This window comes from Prionailurus bengalensis, chromosome C2 (assembly GCF_016509475.1).
Source record: "Prionailurus bengalensis isolate Pbe53 chromosome C2, Fcat_Pben_1.1_paternal_pri, whole genome shotgun sequence".
Lineage (NCBI taxonomy): Eukaryota > Metazoa > Chordata > Mammalia > Carnivora > Felidae > Prionailurus > Prionailurus bengalensis.
The window spans coordinates 86,708,355-86,729,378 of record NC_057350.1 but is presented as its reverse complement, the minus strand read 5'-3'; the positions used below and the strand labels follow the sequence as shown (position 1 = coordinate 86,729,378).

The 21,024-nt window shown below is 38.7% G+C and overlaps 1 protein-coding gene across 7 annotated transcripts in view; it reads left to right on the top strand.

Annotated features, from left to right (window-relative positions):
• The first annotated feature begins 1,554 nt into the window (after window positions 1-1,554).
• Window positions 1,555-21,024, top strand: part of FXR1 (FMR1 autosomal homolog 1) — a 70,532-nt gene continuing 51,062 nt past the window's right edge. For 2 of the 7 annotated variants that reach the window (XM_043594831.1, XM_043594827.1), the window contains exon 1: window positions 1,732-2,010. In XM_043594831.1, coding sequence (XP_043450766.1) covers window positions 1,960-2,010 — 51 coding nt within the window. In that variant the 5' untranslated portion in view covers window positions 1,732-1,959. Of the gene's footprint in view, window positions 2,011-21,024 lie in introns of all 7 variants that reach the window. The other 5 variants (XM_043594829.1, XM_043594823.1, XM_043594828.1 and 2 more) reach the window with 4 other exon arrangements.

Sequence of the window (21,024 nt, the reverse complement as noted above, 5' to 3'; positions counted from 1 at the left end):
TGTCAAGTCAAGGACCCTTTTGGCTGGTCCTGTGGGACCCCCTCGGGGTCCTTCAACCTGGCCTGCTGGTATCAATATGATCAGCAATTTCAATTCTACATATATTAATGAATACATACATCTATACAATAACTTGTACAGGAATCTTCATTGCAACATTTTTTCCTAATAGACAAAACAATGTAAACAACTCAAACGTCTATCAAAGGATGGATGAATTAATAAAATGATGTTGTATATCCATACAATGGTATACTTGACAGTAAAAAGGAATGGATAGTGATACATGGATGCTACAACATGGATGTAACTTGAAAACACTATATAGGCTAACTGAAAGAACTCAGTCATAAAAGACCATGTACTATATGATTTCATTTATACGAAACGTCTAGATTAAGAAAATCTATAGACAGAAAGTTAGCGATTGCATAGTGTCTGGGACTTGTGTGAAATAGGGGAGTGATTGCCTACAGGTACAGAGATTCTTTTTGGAGGGATGAAAATGCTGTAAAATGGATTGTGGTGATAATTGCACAACTCTGTGAATGTACTAAAATCCATTGAATGGGACACTGTAAATGGATGAAATGTATGGTATGTGAATTATATCTCAATAAAGCTGTTGGAATAAAAAGCAAACTAGGGCATTGAATTTGAAGGATCTTAATAGGATGATATTAAAAAGTGTTGGGCAGATGAAGCCCTTAATAAATGGTGGCCATTACCCATTGATGAATTCAGTTTAATTACAGTGTCCTCACCATAATTAACATTGTAAAAAGGTCATTTTGTACAGTGCAAACAATAATGAACACTTATATATTGTTTTCCTTCTGAACATTTGGAGATGTAGATGCGCCGATGAAAGGTTATGTACATTTAAGACCCCCTGTCCTAGAAAGGCTGGGCCCATGGGCGTTTCTTTGAGAATACAGTGTCAGCAAAGCACCCTTTTTAAAGATTTTTTTCTGTCAGAATGCTAATAAGACACACACATAAAAGAGTCCTAATATTTTTTTCCAACGGCCTTGCTAGGGGAAAATTTTTTAGTATGGTTAAAATAGATACTCAAAATATCTCCGTCATAATGCTTGGTAGAAAGCCATACAAGATGATTCTGCTTTGATCCTTTTCGTGGAAGTTTGCAGGATTTGCGGAAGGGGAAAACATGGTCTCCCGCTCAGAACTAAGTTTCTCCGCCTACTTATAACAATGGGTACTAACCTAAACTCTGCTGCAGGTTGTACACACTTCTGACCCAAAACTAACAGCTTTAGCTTGACATTTAAGCATTTGAAACGTTAACAGGTGGAGGGAGGATTCAGGCGAACTGTCAGGAGGCGTGGAACTGCGGAATTTGAGTCAAGGGAGGGCCATCCGACTTAAATAAAAACGAGTGAGGTGAAAGAATTCGGAGAACATAGGTACATTTTTATGCTCCCTGCTCAGCCCAAAAGTTGTGCCAGTGGACAATTGGAGCCCCCAAAGTTGCCCTTCCGTAGGTGAGGAAGCTACTCCAGGGCTACCAGCACTTGCAAGAAGTTTAGGGCAGAATGCCCGAGCCCCAAGGAAAGCAGATGCGTGGGGCAGGCGGCGTCAGGGAAGCTCACGCCTGGGCAGCTGGAGGCACCCACTGGCCGGAGCGGGCAAGCCGCGGGCACTGGAGGGCGGGGACATAGGGGCGGGTCAGCAAAGGTCGGGCGATTGTGTCGGGAGGCGAACGGGGGCGTGGGCGGCGGCGGGCGGAGCCCAGGACGAGTGATGTAAGAAAGCGAGGGATCTCACTGGGAGAGTCGGGGTCGTTGCTGTGAGACCCCAGGGGTGTGGGGCGGGGGATCCCAGTCCCCGCCGTGTTTTCCCCGCCCCTCCCCCCGCCTCCTTTACGCCCCTCCCCCCTCCTCCCCTCTGGTTGGAAAGTTTCTAGAATCTCTTCCCAGCGGCCTTTGCGGTTCCAACATGGCGGAGCTGACGGTGGAGGTTCGTGGCTCCAACGGGGCTTTCTACAAGGTACCGACCCTTTTGCCGCTTTGTCGGGTGTTGTGGGGGTTAAGTCAGGTTTGGGAGAATGCTGGTGGTCCTGGAGAGTGAGCTTTGGGGTCGAAAAGGACGGCCAGGCCGAAGCCCGAGGCTCCTGGTTTCCTCGCTTCTCCCCCCTCCACCCGCGGTTTAACGGTCTCGGGGGCCCGGGCTCCGTTATGTTTTGAAACAACACGTCGGACACCTCTTGTGTTTTTCTACTTATGGACCTTCTTCTTGGATGCTAGTGCAGTCCTTGGCGGGCCGGTGAAGAGAAGCCCAGTCGCTGCTCGGCGGCGGGGAGCTTCCCGGGAGTAGGCCTGAGCGCCGGGAGGTTGGGGAGTCGTGAAAGGAGGTGGTGGGATTGTGTGGTCACAGCAGCTCCCCCGCCCCTCGGACTGAGCCGAGCGGGAGCGCGTCGGCCCGCTGCTCCGACCCCTCCCCACCCCTTTGAGGGGGGGTGCGTCGCGGAATCTTAAGAATTCACCTTTGTTTTAGGGTTTTGGGCTAATAAACTTTAGTGTCTGATTGGGAAGCGGGTACCGAATTGAGGGTTAGGATCGAAGGGAAAACAGGAAAACCTTTTAATGTGGCGGGTTGAAATATTTTTGCGGCCTGGGAATTTGGGCGGCGCCTTAGCCCCTCTATTACGGAAGAAAAGGTTAGAGTTAGAGGCTTTAAAGCAAGATTTAAAAAATGAAATCGATAAGGGAGACGGGTGGGGAGGTGACTAGTTTCTTTATATTGCCCAGTGTTTTTGGAAAGAAGTGTTGATTTTTTTTCTTCCCCACGAGGTTTTTTGTTTGTTTGCACTGGGAGATGCATTATTACGGGATCGGGCTGGAAAACAGAAGAGGAATTCGAGAGTAGAGGAATTTAGTGGGGGCTTCCAGTGCAGGGGTCACATAACTGAAAATGAAATCCTTACAATTTAGTTTTGCCAATATAAAGGTCCCTTGTCCCGATTCTTTCTCCAAAAGTATACCACCACAATGTTTCGAGATCAATACAAAATCTCCCCAGCTGTTGTCTGTCAGTCAATCTCACTAAGCCAGGATCTCAAATGTTTGAGAGTCCTGGCTATTTTTATGAAGGGCCTTCTCCTAAAACAGGAGTATTGTGCGTACGCAGAATGCATTCTCCCAGGGTTTCATTTCGGCGTACCTTTCATCCCACAGGATTATGTTTTACTTGATGGTCGTAATTTCCTATTTCAGCGTTGTTTTCCTTTTGTAGTTTACTGATAAGCTGTGTGGATTTGGTTTAACTGTCACGTGGTAATAGCATGGTGGGGAATCGCAGTTGGCGTCTAAAGGATCTCCCTAAGCTTTTTACAAGTTTAAGTAGCCTTAGGTGGTCAACATGAAGTGAAAACTGCCTGGTGGAAAGGAGTCTTTTTGCTTGACTAGATGTATTAGCAGTTAAGATTTAAAACTTGGTGTCAGACAAGACCCAAGTGAAATTTGAGTAGATATTTCATTGACTTCTGTTATTGAAATCTAGTGGTTGCCTTCTCAGACCCTAGATACAATACAGTTGTGACACAGTGCACAAAGAATGGGCTTGCCATACTTCTGTTAAGGGTAGGTAAGGTTCATTGTTTTTTGCCGCCCCCCCCCCCCCCCGGAAAAGTTTCAGATTCCTACTCTTTGGTGATACAATTGTGTAATGGAGGTATACTTTTCTTTCCTCTTGGCAAATTGAAAAATAGAAAAAAGATTTTTTGTCTTAAATCATTTCGCAGCATGTAGATGGTAGAACATTTCTTGTTTAGCCAAAGTATTGTGTTGGTTGCTAAATAAGCTGTTTTTCATTTCTTATTTTTATTTTGTAAGATTCATTATGTAAGGTCATCAGTTTACTAAAACTTTAAAGATTGTTTTTTACAGTCTTGAGTTTTTCATAGTTTTTTAAAAATTAAATTCACAATATTCCCATTTTGGAACTCTATAGTATTGTGGATTCTTACTCATACTCTACAAATCTACTTGATTCTACTTAGACTTTGAGTCCATTACTTATTTTTATTTCATAAATAAAGGTGGTTCTTTTGCAGAGGTTGGGAAAGATCCTAGCCACATTGTACCAAAATAATTGCACTTGAACGTACAGAATTTTATGTCCTGTCATAATCCACTTGTACTTTGTGGAAGCTGAGATCTTTAGAACTCTGAAAAGAGTGGGAATGGTGAAGTGGAAGGAGCCCTGGATTTGAAGTTAAATAGATGGGAATTCTAGGTCTCTACTTCAGTTTACCATTATCTGCCATTGGACTCTTGAATAAATCTTGAGTCCGTTTTCTTTTGTGTAAAATGAAGGGTCTGAAGTAGTTCAGATTCCCAATTTTTTTAATCCACAGAATTGCCTACTTGGGGAAAAATTGATTTATGGCACAAGCAATTTAGTATTTTTAAGTATATGAGTTTTTAGGTTAATTTGCATGTGGTAAAATTCACCTATTCTGGTACACAATTACATGAGCTTTGGTAAAATGTTGTGTAACCACCATCAACATTGAAGAGAAAGAAGAGTTCCACTGTGCCCCCCAGTCTTCCTTATGCCTCTTTGTAATCATCCTGTCTTCTCACCCTCAGATCCAAGGGGGTTTTCCTGTCCTCATAGTTTTGCCTTTTCCAGAATGTCCTATAAATAGATTCATACACTATGCTGATTAGTATTTTGAGTCTGGTTTCTTATATTTAGCATAGCAGCAGTTTAATTTTAAGTAAAATTTGTTAATTTAAACAATAATAGTGGTCAGTGAGGGCATTTTGAAAACAAAAGTTGCCTTGGGATAACAACTGTTAACATTTTAGTTTATTGTTTCATAGTGTTGTTTTTTTTTTTTCTTTTTCAATGTGCAGGTGATTCTGATTTTCCTCTTTTTTTTCCCTTGCCCCCATATACACACACAGCTGTAAATGTTGTAAATCTCAGTAGAAGAATTTCAGAGTCCTGGGTTTAGTAGCCAGTGTCACCATTCCTTGGGGCAGTGTTCTGTAGACCTTTATTAAAAATTTTCTGGTGGAACTGAAACTGCATTTTACAAGTTAATTGGAATCAATGAAAAGCTGAAGATGTGACCTAAAATTAGGATCGTTTTTTTCTTCGGTAAAAACCCCAAAAAACAAAACACATAATATGTTTTGCATCTTGCCTTTTTTTTTTTAAACAAGTGGATCTATAGTTGTTAAAGAGATACAAATCTTGATACATTAATGGAAGATATGTTAATTAAGTACCTGATAGGGGATATAATTTTATATAAAAATTTGTGTTTATAGCCTTTTCTACCTAGAGTGAGACATCTTAGGGTTTATACTACTGGCCATTTAAGGAGCTTTTCTAAAAAAATATTTAAGATAGAATTTACATTTTATGATTGTTAGCGTATTTATAGAGTTGTGTAAACCTTATCACAACCTTACTTTAGAACATTTCCATTACCATCCAAAAAAAAAAAAAAACCTTATGCCCATTTGGAGTCATTAAAATGCTTTTTAACTGATTTATTATATAAATGGGCTTTGTAATTGCATTGCAACTTGCATAGCCATGGGCAGAATATCATTTAAATGGAAGTTGAAAGTAACCCCTCAATTCCTAGCTGATGTAAAGGAAAGTTTCCATGGTGTTCCAAGCAAATATGTAATCTCTAAGATGGCTGAATGAAATTTCAGGCCTTCTTTGTAAAAGAATTACTTTCAGAGCTCTACGATTTCTGCTTTTACTAATTGACTCCAAATTTCATTTTGTTTTTTAATTGTAAGTTTATTTATTTTGAGAGTGGTGGGGAGGGGCAGAAGAGAGGGAGAGAGAGAATCCCAAGCAGGCTTCCCACTGTCAGCACTGAGCCTGATGCAGGGCCTGAACTCCTGAACCTCGAGATACGACCTGAGCCAAAACCAAGAGTCAGTCGCTCAACGGACTGAGCCACCCAGGGATTCCTTGACTACAAATTTCAAAGGAATGCAGTGTTTCCAAAATTTCCCATTACTTTACCTTAATATTAAAATGAAGTTTGAGAGAGTAAATTAGGCAATAGGTTTATTAACATTAATAAATGTTGTAAAACCTATAGAACTTTAGTAAAGGAGTTTTCTGGGAGTGTACTGATCTTTCAAAGTTAGTTTAGCATATTGATTTCTTTGTGCAGATTAATAATTTGGGAAAAGATGGTGGCTACTTTTTTTTTTCTTTTTTTTTTTTTTTTTTTTTGAAGTTCATTTATATTTGAGGGAGAGGGGGAGAGAGCGCATCCCAAGCAAGCTCTGTGCTGACAGCACAGAGCCCAGTTTGGGGCTCAGTCTCACAAACTGAGATCATGACTTGAGTTGAAATCGATCAAGGGTCACATGCTAACCCACTGAGCCACTCAGGCTTCCTGGTGAGGGAAATTGTGTTAAATTAAAACCCTACATTTCCAGATATTTTAAAGATTTTTAGTTGTACCTTTTTTTATTATTAAATTTAATACATGTACAAATGGGGTATCTACACAGATGTGGAAATTCCAAAGATTGTCCTAGTTGTTTTCAATGTTTTAAAATGTCTTTTTAGGGGCGCTTGGGTGGCTCATAAGTGTCCCGACTTCGGCTCAGGTCATGATCTTATGGTCTGTGGGTTCGAGCCCCACATCGGGCTCTGTGCTGACAGCTCAGAGCCTGGAGCCTGTTTCAGATTCTGTGTCTCCCTCTCTCTCTGACCCTCCCCCATTCATGCTCTGTCTCTCCCTGTCTCATAGATAAACGTTAAAAAAAAAATGTCTTTTTATTAAAATGTAAAAGAACTAAGATTTAACTGGAAAGGCCACTTAATTTTTAAAAATTAAACTTAAATGCTGTCTGTAAAGTTTTGATAAAAGCAGTATGTAGGGGTGCCTTGGTGGCTCAGCTGGTTAAGTGGCTGACTCTTGATTTCAGCTCAGGTCATGATCTCCCTGTTGTGAGTTTGAGCCCTGAGTGGAGCTCTGCTTGGACAGCGCAGAGTCGGCTTGGGATTCTTTCCCTTTCTCTCTCTTCCTGTGTGTCTCTCCCTCCCTCTCTCTTTCTCTCTCTCAAAAATAAACATAAAAAAAGTAGCATGTAAGTATAAAAAACCTGAAAACAGAAAAGCAAAAACTGAAAAAATTTTATCTACCTAGAGATAAATCATCAAGGCCTTGGCTTTATGTATTAAGAGAAAACATATTCTTTTCCATTTTTCATGCACCTGTACATTTTCTGTAACATCAGATTCTTGTGTGGGTTATTTTAAATAATAGTTTACTACAAGTGCCTGTTATTTGCTGGATAGTCTATGAAGCTTATATGTATTTTCTGATTTTTTTTTTTTTGTCTCATAGTCTCCATGAGGCATGTGTTTTTATTCCCATTTTATATATTAGGAAACTGACAATAACCCATAACTTTGTCCAAGACTACACTGTAGCCGAAAAGAGATTTAAATCTAGGGCTTCTCACTTCCGGTGCCTAGTTTAGTGTGATATTAGAGGATCTTCAAAGGAAATCTCAGGGTAGTGAGCTTATAATGTATTTTAATTAGACAAGGCAGACACTTGATAATTCGAGAAGTGAGGTTTTACCACAGTGTTAAGGATGTAGCAAACTAGCTTTTTAAAATTTTTACGTTTTTTATTTTAGAGTGTGTGTGCATGGGTGGGGGGGAGGGGGCAGAAAGGGAGAGAGAACACCCCAAGCAGGGCAGGCTCCATGCTCAGCTTGGAGCCCCACGTGGAGTTTGATCGCACTACCCCAGGACATAAGATCTGAGCCCAAATCAAGAGTCAGATATTCAACCAACTGAGCCACACCCATGTGGCTCATTTTAAAAAAAATTTACTACTTTTTTTTTAAGCAATCTTTACACCTATTGTTGGGCTCAAACTCCTGACCCTGAGATCACCATGCTCTTCTGATGGAGCCAGCCAGGTGTCCCAAACTAGCTTTTTTTTTTTTTTTTTTTTTAAGTTTATCTTGAGATCTCAGAGTGTGCTAGCCTAGCGCAGGAGTGAGGGAGGGGCAGGGGGGTTGAGAGAGAATCCCAAGTAGGCTCCACACTGTCAGTGTGGATCCTGATGAGCTTGAACTCAAAAACCTTGAGATAGTGACCTGGGCTGAAGTCAGAGACCACCCAGGTGTGCCCCCCCCCCCCATTTTTTAAATGTATGTTTATTTTGAGAGAAAGAACTCCAGTGGGGGAAGGAGGGGGGGGGTAGAAAGAACCTCAAGCAGCCTCCACACTGCCAGTGCAGAGCTCAGTGTGGGGCTAGATCTCTTCACCAACCGTGAGCTTATGACCTGAGCCTAAATCAAGAGTTGGATGCTTAACCTACTGAGCCACCCAGGAGCTGCCCTCTTTTTTTAAATAGAAGAGCAATATTTGTTCCATGAGTGACTCCACTTCTTGTACTAGGTGGTTGTTAAGACCTTTTTTCTTTCTTTCATCTGCAGTATTAGGCAGTTAGATTTAACAGTTTATCAAGTGGTCTCTGCTAGGTTCATTTAGGTCTCATTTAGCTCCTAACAAAGCTACTGTTTATTGGCACTCAGGCTGTCCATCAGACTGCACAGGTACTTTTCATGAACTTATTTCATTTAGTCTTCTCAATCACAGTGAAGGGGAGATAATGTTATCAACACCTGAGGAAATGAGACCAAGTGAATCCAGGTCCATAAAATTAATAGACTGATTCATGGTTCCCACTGGTCTTTCAGACTTCATTAAAGTGTGATTTTTAAAAATACACATAATTTTATCACACATTAAAAAAACCCAAAATGTAACATTAAAAAAACCCCCAGAATTTACTATGGATGCTAATTTCTACAAGTTTGCTGTGCTACAGTACACAAGTTAATAAATTAGAAACATTCACCATCAGGAGCTTTAAAAATCTAACTGTAGTAGCCCTTCAAAAAGCTACAACCTGCATTTAAAAATTTTTTTTTTTTAACGTTTATTTAACGTTAAAAGAGAGAGATGGAGCATGAATGGGGGAGGGTGAGAGAGAGGGAGACACAGAATCCGAAACAGGTTCCAGGCTCTGAGCCATCAGCACAGAGCCCGACGTGGGGCTCGAACTCACGGACCGCGAGATCATGACCTGAGCCGGCCGCTCAGTCGGCCGCTTAACCGACTGAACCACCCAGGCGCCCCTACAACCTGCATTTTAAAAAATATTTTCTCTACAAAGAATGTTATCAGCTGTATAACAATCTGTACAGCTTTTATTGAGCTGCACTTGAGTTCACATTCTTAGAACAGTCGGCTGAGTACACACCCACTCTACACACATCATTACAGGATAGCCAGTTATTCTTTTTTTTTCCTCTTCATCTTCATTTTCTTCCTCTTCATCATCTTTGAGCCTGTTGGCCTGCCAGGGCCTTTCTTTCTTTTCTGCCTCAAAGTGTGATTTTTTTAAAAGTACAAATATATAGCTTAAGAAACTATCATTAATTAGATACAGTTACTAACAAGCTATTAATACATATTAATACAGTTGGAGTCCGGAACTAATTGAGAGGATTCCTGGAGAAATGATTCGATCTGCGCCTTCACATTACAAAAATTTCTTTTCAATATGATAGCCATAAGCCACAGGGCTGAAGTATGTTAGTGCGAATTGAGATGTGCTTTAATTGTAAAATCTATATTGAATTTCAAAGAGTATGAAAAAAAGAAGGTAGGACATCACAATTTTAGAATCTTGATTACATGTAAAAATAGTATTTTGGATATATTGGGGTAAATTTGAAGTTAATTTTGCCTGGTTTTTTTTTTTTTAACTTTAGTATGGTTACTAGAATCTTTAGATATTTGCCTCAGATTATAATTTATGCTAGACAGTTATGATTTAAATATACTTTCCTCTCCTGGCTTTACATTATTCCTTGTATGAAGTATCTTGGGAAATATTTGAAATGCTTCCTATATGCATATAAAGTTGACCTTTTAACAACATGGGTTTGAACTGTGTGTGTCCACTTACATATGTAAATATTTTTGTTGTGATTTTCTTAACATTTTTCTCTAGCTTTACTGTAACAAGAGTATATATAACATAAAACGTATTAATAGACTAATTGGTAAGGCTTTTGGTCAATAGTAGTCTATTAGTATTAAGTTTGGGGGAATCAGATAATACACATGGTGGGTACCCCTATCTCTTGGTTGTTCAAGGGCCAACTGCATGAAACTTACTATTCACATTTTCTTATTCACATTCAAATTTTCTTACGACGTGGCACCTCTGGGTAATCTGGCCACATAGTGTTGAATATTAAAAGGCTTTAGAACATTCTTTGGTGGATGTTTAGGCAATAATAGATTTTTGATAGCCCTGTTAAATTTCCTAGTACCAAGTCTTAAATACCTTGAGCAAAACAAAATGAAGCAACACAAAGGGTTGCTTTGTTGATCTGAATGTGTATATTTAAATGTACAATTCTTAGGGGTCTGAATGTGTATATTTAAATGTACAATTCTTTGGGGCGCCTGGGTGGCTCAGTAGGTTAAGCCTCCAGCTTCCGCTCAGGTCATGAACTCATGGTTCGTGGGTTCAAGCCCCACCTCTGGTTCTGTGCTGATAGCTCAGAACCTGGAGCCTGCTTCAGATGCTTTGTCTCCCTCCTTCTCTGTCCCTCCCCTGCTTGCACTCTCTCTCTCTCTGTCTCAAAAATAAATAAACATTAACAAAATTTTTTTAAATGTAGAATTATTTTATTTGTCCTTATATTAAAAGATGCTGAAAGCTGTGGCAAAATTTGGCCAACATTAAATCTCAGTTAATTATCAGTTGTTTTAACTTGTCTCCTTTAAGCCCCAGCATTTTTTGCTTAGCCTTTTTGGGAGAATGAGTAGCAGTCTCCCCCAGTAATAATTTATGAAGTTTGTAGTTATTGTTGGCAGAAGCACATGCATTCCTTGTGATCTCTTCAGGGTCAAGAATTTCTCTCAGGCTTCTGTATCTCCACCTTTCTTAACATTAGCTAATTAATAATAGTAAAACTTTTCTTCTTTCTTTCCCGTTTTGTAACCTTTTGCTTTTATAGTTTTTCAGGTGGTAGGATATTTTCAAGTCTTAAATTTTCCAGTGACTTGAGAATGTGTATTTAGTACATAGTAGACCTTCCTTATGTGTTTGTTGAATGAACAAGTGATTCAGTCATTCTTGGCTTCAAGACATTCTTTGATTTGTTTTTAAACTTAGGCAATATAATAGCATATACACAAAATTGACTTCATCATTTCTGATTTTGATTCTTCAACTTAAAATTTTTTGGGGGGGAGGCATCTGGTTAGCTTTGAAGAGCATGCAATTCTTGATATCAGGGTCTTGAGTTAAAGCCCCATGTTGGGTGTAGAGATTACTTGACTATTAAAACTTTTTTTTTTTTAACGTTTATTTATTTTTGAGACAGAGACAGAGCATGAACGGGGGAGGGGCAGAGAGAGAGGGAGACAGAATCGGAAGCAGGCTCCAGGCTCTGAGCCATCAGCCCAGAGCCCGATGCGGGGCTCGAACTCACGGACTGCGAGATCGTGACCCGGGCCGAAGTCGGACGCTCAACCAACTGAGCCATCCAGGCGCCCCGAATATTAAACTTTTTTAAGGCTTACGTATTGATCCTTGTTGAGTTCTGATGTTATCACTGAATTTTATGGATACATAGAACTATAGGGAACTTCAACTCTTTGCAACTGGAAAGGTCACAATAGTTTTGGGTGGCCATGTGGAACCAGTAAGTGATTCCATTTTCTTTTCTTTTTTTATTTTTTTTTCATTTATTTATTTTTTGAGAGACCTAGAGAGACAGAGCCCAAGTTGGGGAGGGGCAGAGAGAGGAGACACAGAATCCAATGCAGGCTGCAGGCTCTGAGCTGTCAGCACAGAGCCCGGTGCTGGACTCGAACTCACAAATCATGAGATCGCGACCTGAGCCGAAGTCGGATGCTTAACTGAGCCACGCAGGTGCCTCAAGTAATTCCATTTTCAAGGAGAACTGTTGGGTATTATAAATTTGTGAAATTAACAATCCAAGAACATTGTGGTATGTAAGCATTAGTAGGTATTTATGCATCCTTAGGAAATTCTCATATTGTCATTTTTTAAAATTTTTATTTTTTTTAAGATTTATTTTTTTTAGTTTTTTTTTTTTTTAATGTTTATTTTTGAGAGAGGGAGTCAGAGCATGAATAGAGGATGGGCAGATAGAGAGGGAGACACAGAATCCAAAGCAGGCTCCAGGCTCCAAGCTGTCAGCACAGAACCCAACACGGGGCTCGAACTCAGAAACCACGAGATCGCAACCTGAGCCAAAGTCATTGAGCCACCCAGGTGCCTCATTGTCATTTTTTTTTTTTTTTTTTTTTTTTATTCAGAACTCTTAAGTGCTCAATACTAAGGAATGCTGGAGGTTTACCTGAAATAATTTTTTCCATGGTAAAATTTACCCCATTATCCAATAATTTAATGTATAACGTATTTAGTAAATTTGCAGACTTTTATCTGTAGAACATGTATCCATTGATTTGAAATGATGTCCATTTCTAGATTTAGTTATGTAGGTTTAAAAAAAAAAAACATTTTTTTTATGTTTAATTTTGAGAGAGTGAGAGTGAGAGCCGGGGAGGGGCAGAGAGAGAGGGAGACACAGAATCTGAAGCAGGCTCCAGGCTCTCAGCTGTCAGCACAGACCCTGATGTGGGGCTTGAACCCTCGAACTGTGAGGTTATGACCTGAGCTGAAGTCGGGCACTTAACCAAATGAGTCACCCCGATGCCCCTTCAAAAAAATACTGTTTGAAGTTAAATTTGATTGCAGTATCAGTCTTGAATGGTTATGCCTGATACTGGAATCAAATTACAATTCAGATCTTTTAGGTGTTGTAAGCATCAAACTAGTTTGTTAATTAGAATGCAGAATTGAGATCTCTAGAGATGGAAAAATTAAAAAGGTGTATAAATGTGCTGTATGGAAAAAGTGCTGGTTGACAAGTGTTTTAAGATATGTTTCAACTCTTTAAAGAATATTTATACATATGTATACATATACATATGTATAATTATACACCCATGCATTAAGTATTCATGAACTTGCTTTAAGTTTTTTTCCTTGCTTCCATTTGCCACTTAATCTCCTCTCATTCACACTCCATTTTAGGTAGCATAACCGGAGCGTATCGTACTAGATTTTTCTCTACTCCTATAATGGTGCATAGATAAATATCCATACACGAATGTAGGTTTGTTTTTTTTGTTTTGTTTTGTTTTGTTTTGTTTTTAGTATTGCTCTATGTAAGTATGATCTATTTTGGCTGTTTTCACTTGGAGTGTAATTTATTTTTAAATGGTCATATAATGTTCCATGGCAAGAATTATGAAATCCAGCCATTCCCCAGTTAATAGACACTCACTTTGTTCTCACATTTTTGCTACTCCACATGTTTCCATTGGATAAGTTTCAAAGAATGGGATAGCTTGGTGGAAGAGAGCTTTTTTAACTTTAATAAATGTTAACATTACTTGCCACAGGGCTTGACCCTTTGTATTTCCTCTGTCAGTAAATGTAAATGCTTTTCATTACATCCTTGCCAGAAAATTGGTTCTATAATCTTTAATTTTGGCCAGTCTCTGTTGGACCTAAAGGATTATCATATTGGAACTTTGATTTGCAGATTTCTATGTGAGAATTTTAATGTTTTGTTGGCCATTTGGATCTGCTTTTCTGTAAATTGTTCGATGTTTGCCCATATTCCTGTTGTGCCTTTTGTCACTTTTTGAGATCTGTTAGGATTCATTTATTGTTAAGAGTGTCCCCTTCTCATTTAATTCTTGTTGACTTTTTGGTATCTCTGGGTTGTAGAGAAGTTTTATGTTTTACATACTGAACTATTTTTTTCCTCGACAGAAACCAGAGTTTCTAGTCCTGGCTAAACACAGCCTGTGTCAGGTTTATACATATAATTTCCTAAATTCTTTTGTGGTGTTTTCATTTATTTTATCTTAATTATAAGACTTATGTTTGAATATTCATAGGCAAATGTGTTAGTACCATGTATTAAAAAATCATCTGTTGTTTTAAAGGTTTTTTGTTTTGTTTTTGCATGTGTGGGAATTATGAGGAGGATGTCCAGCATCCAGGAGAGCTGGGTCTCATTCAGGGTTGATAGAACATCCTGAGAATTGCTGCAGAAAGTCTTCTGGAGTGCTCTGGGAAGACCGTAACGAGTCCTTGAAGGAGGATGTGTGACATGTTTTTGGCAAAAATGCAGCCACCTAGGAGTCTTACCCTTACCTTACTGCCCTGGGCCCTCTTGTTTTACCAATCACATAGTAAGTAGTGTATCTGCGACCCAGTCTTTAACAGCTAAAGCACTGGGGGCACCTGGCTGGCTCAGTCGGAAGAGCATAGGACTCTTGGTCTCAGGGTCGTGAGTTCAAGTCCCATGTTGGGTGTAGAGATTACTTAGAAATAAAAAAATCTTAAAAAAACAAACCCAAAACAGTGAAACCATTGCACTCTAGTCTTTTTAGCAAGAATGTTTTCCCCCTTCCTTAATGAGGTCTTTTTATATCTGTTACCTGAATATATAGTCCAGAAACATAAAATGTTTAAATGTGAACTATTATATTACTTGACATAAAAGCACTGGGAGGAAGGTTTTTAGATGGTATTTTTTTAGGGAGAGGAGTAGTTTTAAGTACTTCTGGCACACCTTTGAGTGCGTGGGAATACCTTGATTTAAGAAGCTTTGATTCCTTCAGCTTACAAATTGAGACATAAAAAATTACTTAGGTGATGACCTGTATTTGGGAACCTATTATCTAAGTCAGTTATAATCTGATAGAGTTTCTCATCTGAATTATATAGAAGCACTATTTTCTTTAATTTTTCCGAGGTTAGTGCATAGCTTGTACCATTCTAGATGCATGGGAGAGAAGTTCATCACACATGGTAATGCTTAGTGAATGGATTGTATGTATTCTCTTAATACCCTGGTTGAGAAATACTGTGTGCTATATTCAGTTGCCTTATTTTTACCCTTGTAAAACGGATCATAACATGTAGAGTGCAGAGCAGGACAAGAGATGATTCTGATTGTTGACATGTTGGTTTGAGGTAGGAGAGTGAGCTAGCAGCAGAGATGACCTGTACAGTTGAAATTGGGGTTTAGAGTCCAAGGAATAGGTTACTTTTCTGTACACAGATTTGGTAAGTTCGTGGGAGATATGTACAATTTCATTGTATCTAAAGTGGTATCAGTTCTAAGTGGCATTAAGAAATATTGCCAGTTAATCTTAGTGGATGTTGATGTTTATTGGAAGATTATTTATTAAGGTTTATTTATTTTGAGAGAGTGGGGGAGAGGCAGAGAATTCCAAGCAGGCTCTGCGCTGTCAGTGTAGAGCCCCGTGCATGGCTTGAACTCATGAAACGTGAGATCATGAACTGAGCCGAAATCAAGAGTTGGACACTTAACTGAGCCACCAGGCACCCCTTTATTTATTTTTCAGTATTTTATTTTTTAAGTAATCTCTGCACTTAACGTGGAGCTCAAACTTACAACCCCGAAAGAGTTGCATGCTCAAGACTGAGTGGGCCAGGGGCTCCTGAAGGGTTTCTTCAACATTTGAATGCATAAAATGGAAGGAGTAAGCAAATTAAATTGGTTAAAGTATCTTCACATTCAGGTGGTTGTGTTTCTACTTACAGTATCTTCCTCAGTGCCAAAGAGAGCATTGATGTTGCAAGCATACTTTAAAAAGAACTCTCCTGTATTAACTCCAGGATTTTCTTGCAAGAATTTTCGTCCACTCTGTAAGTTTTGGTGCTGGTGTTTTCTTGATTTTATCAGAAGGTGTCAACAGAACTACCTTCTGGTAAGAAACCTTAATCCTTGCTTTTGTTGGTTTGCTGAATGAAATGCCAAGAGGTTGCAGTCAAGTGCCACAGAAAATTGCAGGCAAACCGAGTTTGAGGGTGTTCAGTGACATTTATATCCTGGCTGCCATGTGGCTATCTGCTGTTCTCTTAAGATGCCATCAATTTTAAGATGTATCCTGATTTCAGAGAGATTAAATTAGAAGTGAAGAGCTAGGAAGGTAGACTGGGGCCAGACAATCAGTAAATAAGTAGGTAATTGATCGAGGGATAACAAGTGATCATCAAATCCATGGGGGTAGTTTTTGGGGGTGGTGGTGGCAGAGGAAGACCTGAGGTGAATTTTTATATGCTGTCAACTTTTCCTTTCTCATGGGTTTTGTTTTCATAATCCTATTTATGCACAGCAGTAACTTTTACTGATGTAGCTGGGGAAATGGAGAGTTAGCACAGAGGAAACAAAGGATCTAAGAAACTGAGCCCAGTGCCTTTAATACATAATTTTTTAATCCACTTAATTTTTAGAAATACAGTATTTTGTCACAAATTTGCTTATAATTAAGCCATCAGCTGTGATGTTTTAACACATTGGAAAAGGCATCCAGAAATACAGAATTAAAAAATTTTTTTTTTAATTTTGGGAGAGCCCCAGTTGGGGGGGGGGTGGGGCACAGAGACAGGAGCCAGAGGATCTAAAGCGGGCTCTGTGCTAACAGGCTGACAGTAACGAACCTGATGTGGAGCCATCCAGTTGCCCCTAGAAGATGAGTTTTTAAATTCAGCATTTACAGCCTCCTATGGAGTGAATTTGGGGGCTGCGTGCATGTGGTTTCAGCTTCCCTTTTGCAAAAATGAAGGATCTGGAAGGGCTATAAAAGAAAAATACATTTTTTTTTTAGGTAAACTTTACGCCCAATGTGTGGCTTGAACTCAAGGTTCCAAGGTCCAGGTGTGCTCTACTACTGAGCCAGTTAGGCGCCCTGGTAGAAATTTTATCTTCAGGATTATTAGTTAACTTTTCCACAGACAGGGTCCCTGATTCATCTGTCCTGATATTTGACTATATTTATAATCTCATTCTTCCCATTCCTGAAGTAATTCATACCATGTTTTTTTCTGTTTAATCAGTAGGATTCACCCCCTACACCCTCCCATGACTACCTTCATCAAGTTGAAAACTTTTTCAGCTGTAGTGTTTTCTGCCTTTTAGGTAGATAATTCTGTGCACCTTGTTCTTTCCACAGACAATTTACGCTCTCACCTCAAAATTGCTAAATACATTATGCAAATATTAAAAAAAATGAGGTTACTGTTTATATTCTGATAAGGGAGGATCTGCAAGATAGAAAGGAGAAAAGGGAAGTTCATAGGAATTGACAGTAAACATAAGATTTTAAAGAGGATTTGTATATTATTGAAATTACAACTTTTTCTGTGATTACCCCTTCATATAGTTCATACCCATTGTTACTTTTGCTTATTAGCTTTGTTCAGCTTTTAGCTCACTTGACACTTATAAATTGGGAATTTAACTCTGCTGTGTTCCATCCTCTTCTACTCTTTTCATGTGATGATTGTTTACCTATTTTAGCTTTTAGGTATTATAAACTTGTCAAACTTTTTGTGGCTTTTGGGTTTTGTTTATTTGGTTAGAAAGGCCTTCCTTACTCTGAAGTTAAAAGTAACTTGTGGTTTGGGATCTTTATTGATTTAAAACACTTTGAGTCTTTCATCCATTCCATTTTTGGTGAAAACATCAATTTCATTTTTTTTCCAATAATTATCCAGGTGTCCCAGTACCATTTAAAAACAATCCATTCCTCCAATTGTAATTTCCTAAGTGACTTGGACCTTTCTGGAATCCGTTTTCCTTTAAAATGTGTTTTCTTTTGTCTTGGTTATTGTAGCTTTAAAATAAGCTTTACTATTTGGTAGGCATAGGGGTGCCTGGCTGGCTGAGTCCACAGAACATCTGACTTTTGATCTTGGTTGTGAGTTTGATGAGCCCCACGTTGGGTGTAGTGATTACTTAAAACTTAAAATATTTGATTGGGATAGTGTGTTATCTTTACTTCCTACTCCCACTTGTTTCCTTTTTGAGTGTTTCCTTTCTTTCTTTTTTTTAAACAGACTTTGGTGTAATTTTATTAATATTAGCCCCTTTTCCCCCAATGGAATCATCAACTCTCAGTATTTTAGTGGGGTCTCATAGAAGGGCATATTGAAAATTTTACAATATCAAGATCTCCTATCAAAGAATGTGATAGGATTTACATTTTCCTGAGTATTCTAGTTATGTTCATTAGTTGAATTTCAAATTTCTGTACATAGGTCCTGTACATTTATGTTGTTTTAACTGTGGAGGCATACCTAAGATTATATTTTTTCATTGCTACTGCTATTAGAATTTTTTTGTCTGTTTTATTTTCCAGCTGTTTTTTGCTTTAATGCTTGAATTGTTGAAATTTAAAGAAAAATTTATTTTTGAAAAATACTTTTGAAAATACTTTTGAAAAATCACTTCAGGCACTTCTATAGCTCAGGGATTCTTGCTGTTCATCGTGTCCCTTATCTCAATTTTATACATGGTTCATGACATTCTTAGGTTTTTACTATGTAATGTTCTATTTGTTGTTTTACTATGTAATGTTCTATTTGTTGTTGGGGATAGCATTTTAAAGATACATATGTTTTTAATTTTTTTAAGTTTTTTTTTTTTTTTTTTTAAGTTTATTTTGAGAGTGAGAGAGAGTGAGCAAGCATGAACAAGGGAAGGGCGGAGAGAGAGAATCCCAGGCAGGCTCTGCGCTGACAGTGTCCTGAAATAGGCTTCGAATTCAAAAACATCATGACCTGAGCTGAAATCAAGAGTTGGATGGTTAACCGACTGAGCCACCCAAGTGCCCCTAAAGATATTTCATCACATTTTAGATGTGGTATACTGCCTTGTTGCTTATTAATGCTATTTTAAATTACAGTTAATAGTGTTACATACAATCATATAAAGAGACCATTTTGTAATGATGAATCTTCCATGTTTGCATATCTATGGGAAGAAAAGAAAGAAATCTCAAAGGTTTTGTTCTGAGAAATATGGGTCCTGGGCCAGATGAATAGTGAATAGGAAGAGAGAAACAAATCCCCAAAGGTTGGACTAGAATACAAGGTGGACAGAAGTTGTGAAGACTTAGTCATAAAGGCCCCTACTGCTTTGTGCAGAGAAATGTGACCTTTGTAATTCAGTGTCCCCTGACTCCCAAGATTTTGGCAAAGACCCAACCCTGCCATTTTGGGTCTTGAGTGTATAGGGACCTAGCATCATCATTCTGGTGACTTTGAATGTACAGAAATAATTTCAGGAGTGTGGACTGAGTCCTGAATTAAATGGACAAAGTTTCATAGAGATCTGGCCATTAGAGGTACCTTATCCTTAGAATCTAGAGTTTGGGGATTAGAACATGTTTCCTAACTGTTCATCACAGCCCAAATACATTTTAAGAACCGGGTTTTAAATTCTTTTTTTTTTTTTTTTTTTTTTAACCGGTTTATTTTGAGTGAAAGAGAGCCAGTAGGGGAGGGACAGAAAGAGGGAGAGAGAGAATCCCAAGCAGGCTCCTTGCCAGACTCGGGGCTCAATCTCATAAACAGGAGATCAGTGACCTGAGCCGATCAGTGACCTGAACTGAAATCCAGAGTAGGATGTAACTGACTGAGCCACCCAGGTACCTCCTGGGTGTCCAATTCTTAATCTGCTTAATCTCATGATTGAGGGGTATTAAGTAATTAGAATAGGTGTCTAGAGTTGTATTTTCTCTTAAAGTTTGTGGAAAATGTGCATCCAAATAAAGCTGGTGTTGGTGATGGAAGTAAAGGGGATGGGGCTGGAAAGAGATGAATAAGCATTGAATTTTAGATAGGATAAAAAAAGATTTTTACTGTAACGAAGGGTAGAATTTCCCCAGTGGCTTGAAGTTCTTATTTGAACGAATTCACTGTGTAAACTATACAGAAATCTTAAGGGTTACTTAGTGAAACATTCTAGACTCTGAAAGTGGTTTGTGAAGGACCAGAAAACTAGTGAAAGTTGGAAATATGACTCATTTCTGATGGCAAGATGTGTTTTATTGTCATATTCGTGAACTTGGAAATTTTCAGTTTCTGAAGTATTCCTTACAGATGTTATGGGTATTAATAAAGAGGTTTGTTGGTAATGTAACTATGAAAGTGATGACCAAAATTATTGCTGAAAGTGGATGTGTGGCTGAACCTACTAGAAATAAAGAAACTGGCTAGGCTGTCATTATAGCATGGTCAGATAATCAGAAGTGGAATGTTAGCTCTTAATATTAATTAATTAATTAATTTATTTATTTATGTTTATTTTTGAGAGAGAGAGAGACAGAGCGTGAGCAGGGGAGGGGCAGAGAGAGAGGGAGACAGAATCTGAAGCAGGCTCCAGACTCTGAGTTGTCATCACAGAACCCGATGTGGGGCTTGAACTCAGACTGAGATCGTGACCTGAGCCAAAGTCGACGCTTAACCGACTGAGCCACCCAGGCGCCCCTAGCTCTTAATTTTTAACTTTGAGGAAGAAAGGAATAAAAAGATCTCCAGAATTGCATGGCTGGAGCTTCTATAACACTCTTAAAAGGAATGTATTCTGAATTTTAGGCCTCATATGAGGATATTTGCATTGAAATGTCCCAAAGTACACAAAGCAGGTAATAGACGTTTGAAGCTGGAGTGAGAATCAGGGCCAAATACAAAATGATGCAGTTAATTGAGTAGCAAACGTGAGAAGAGTGCACTGACCTTAGATTTATTAGTTACCTACATTCTGTGATAGGTGAGTCTGCATTATTAAGGAAAATGTTTTTGTATTAAGCCACATCTGTTACTCTCTCCTTTTTAAAGAATTTCTGTCTGTAGTTCCAAAAGTTTTCTGTAGTACTGATCTTCTTGCTTTTCGGTTTTTCCACTGCCAGTTTGTTTCAGTGTTGGGTTTGCTAATTTGCTTAGAATTATGTCTGATGTAGTAAGTATTCAATGTTAGTAATTGTTGGTTTGATTTTAAATAACTGACATTTCCTCTTCTGTTTTGTAAATTTCTAAAGTTT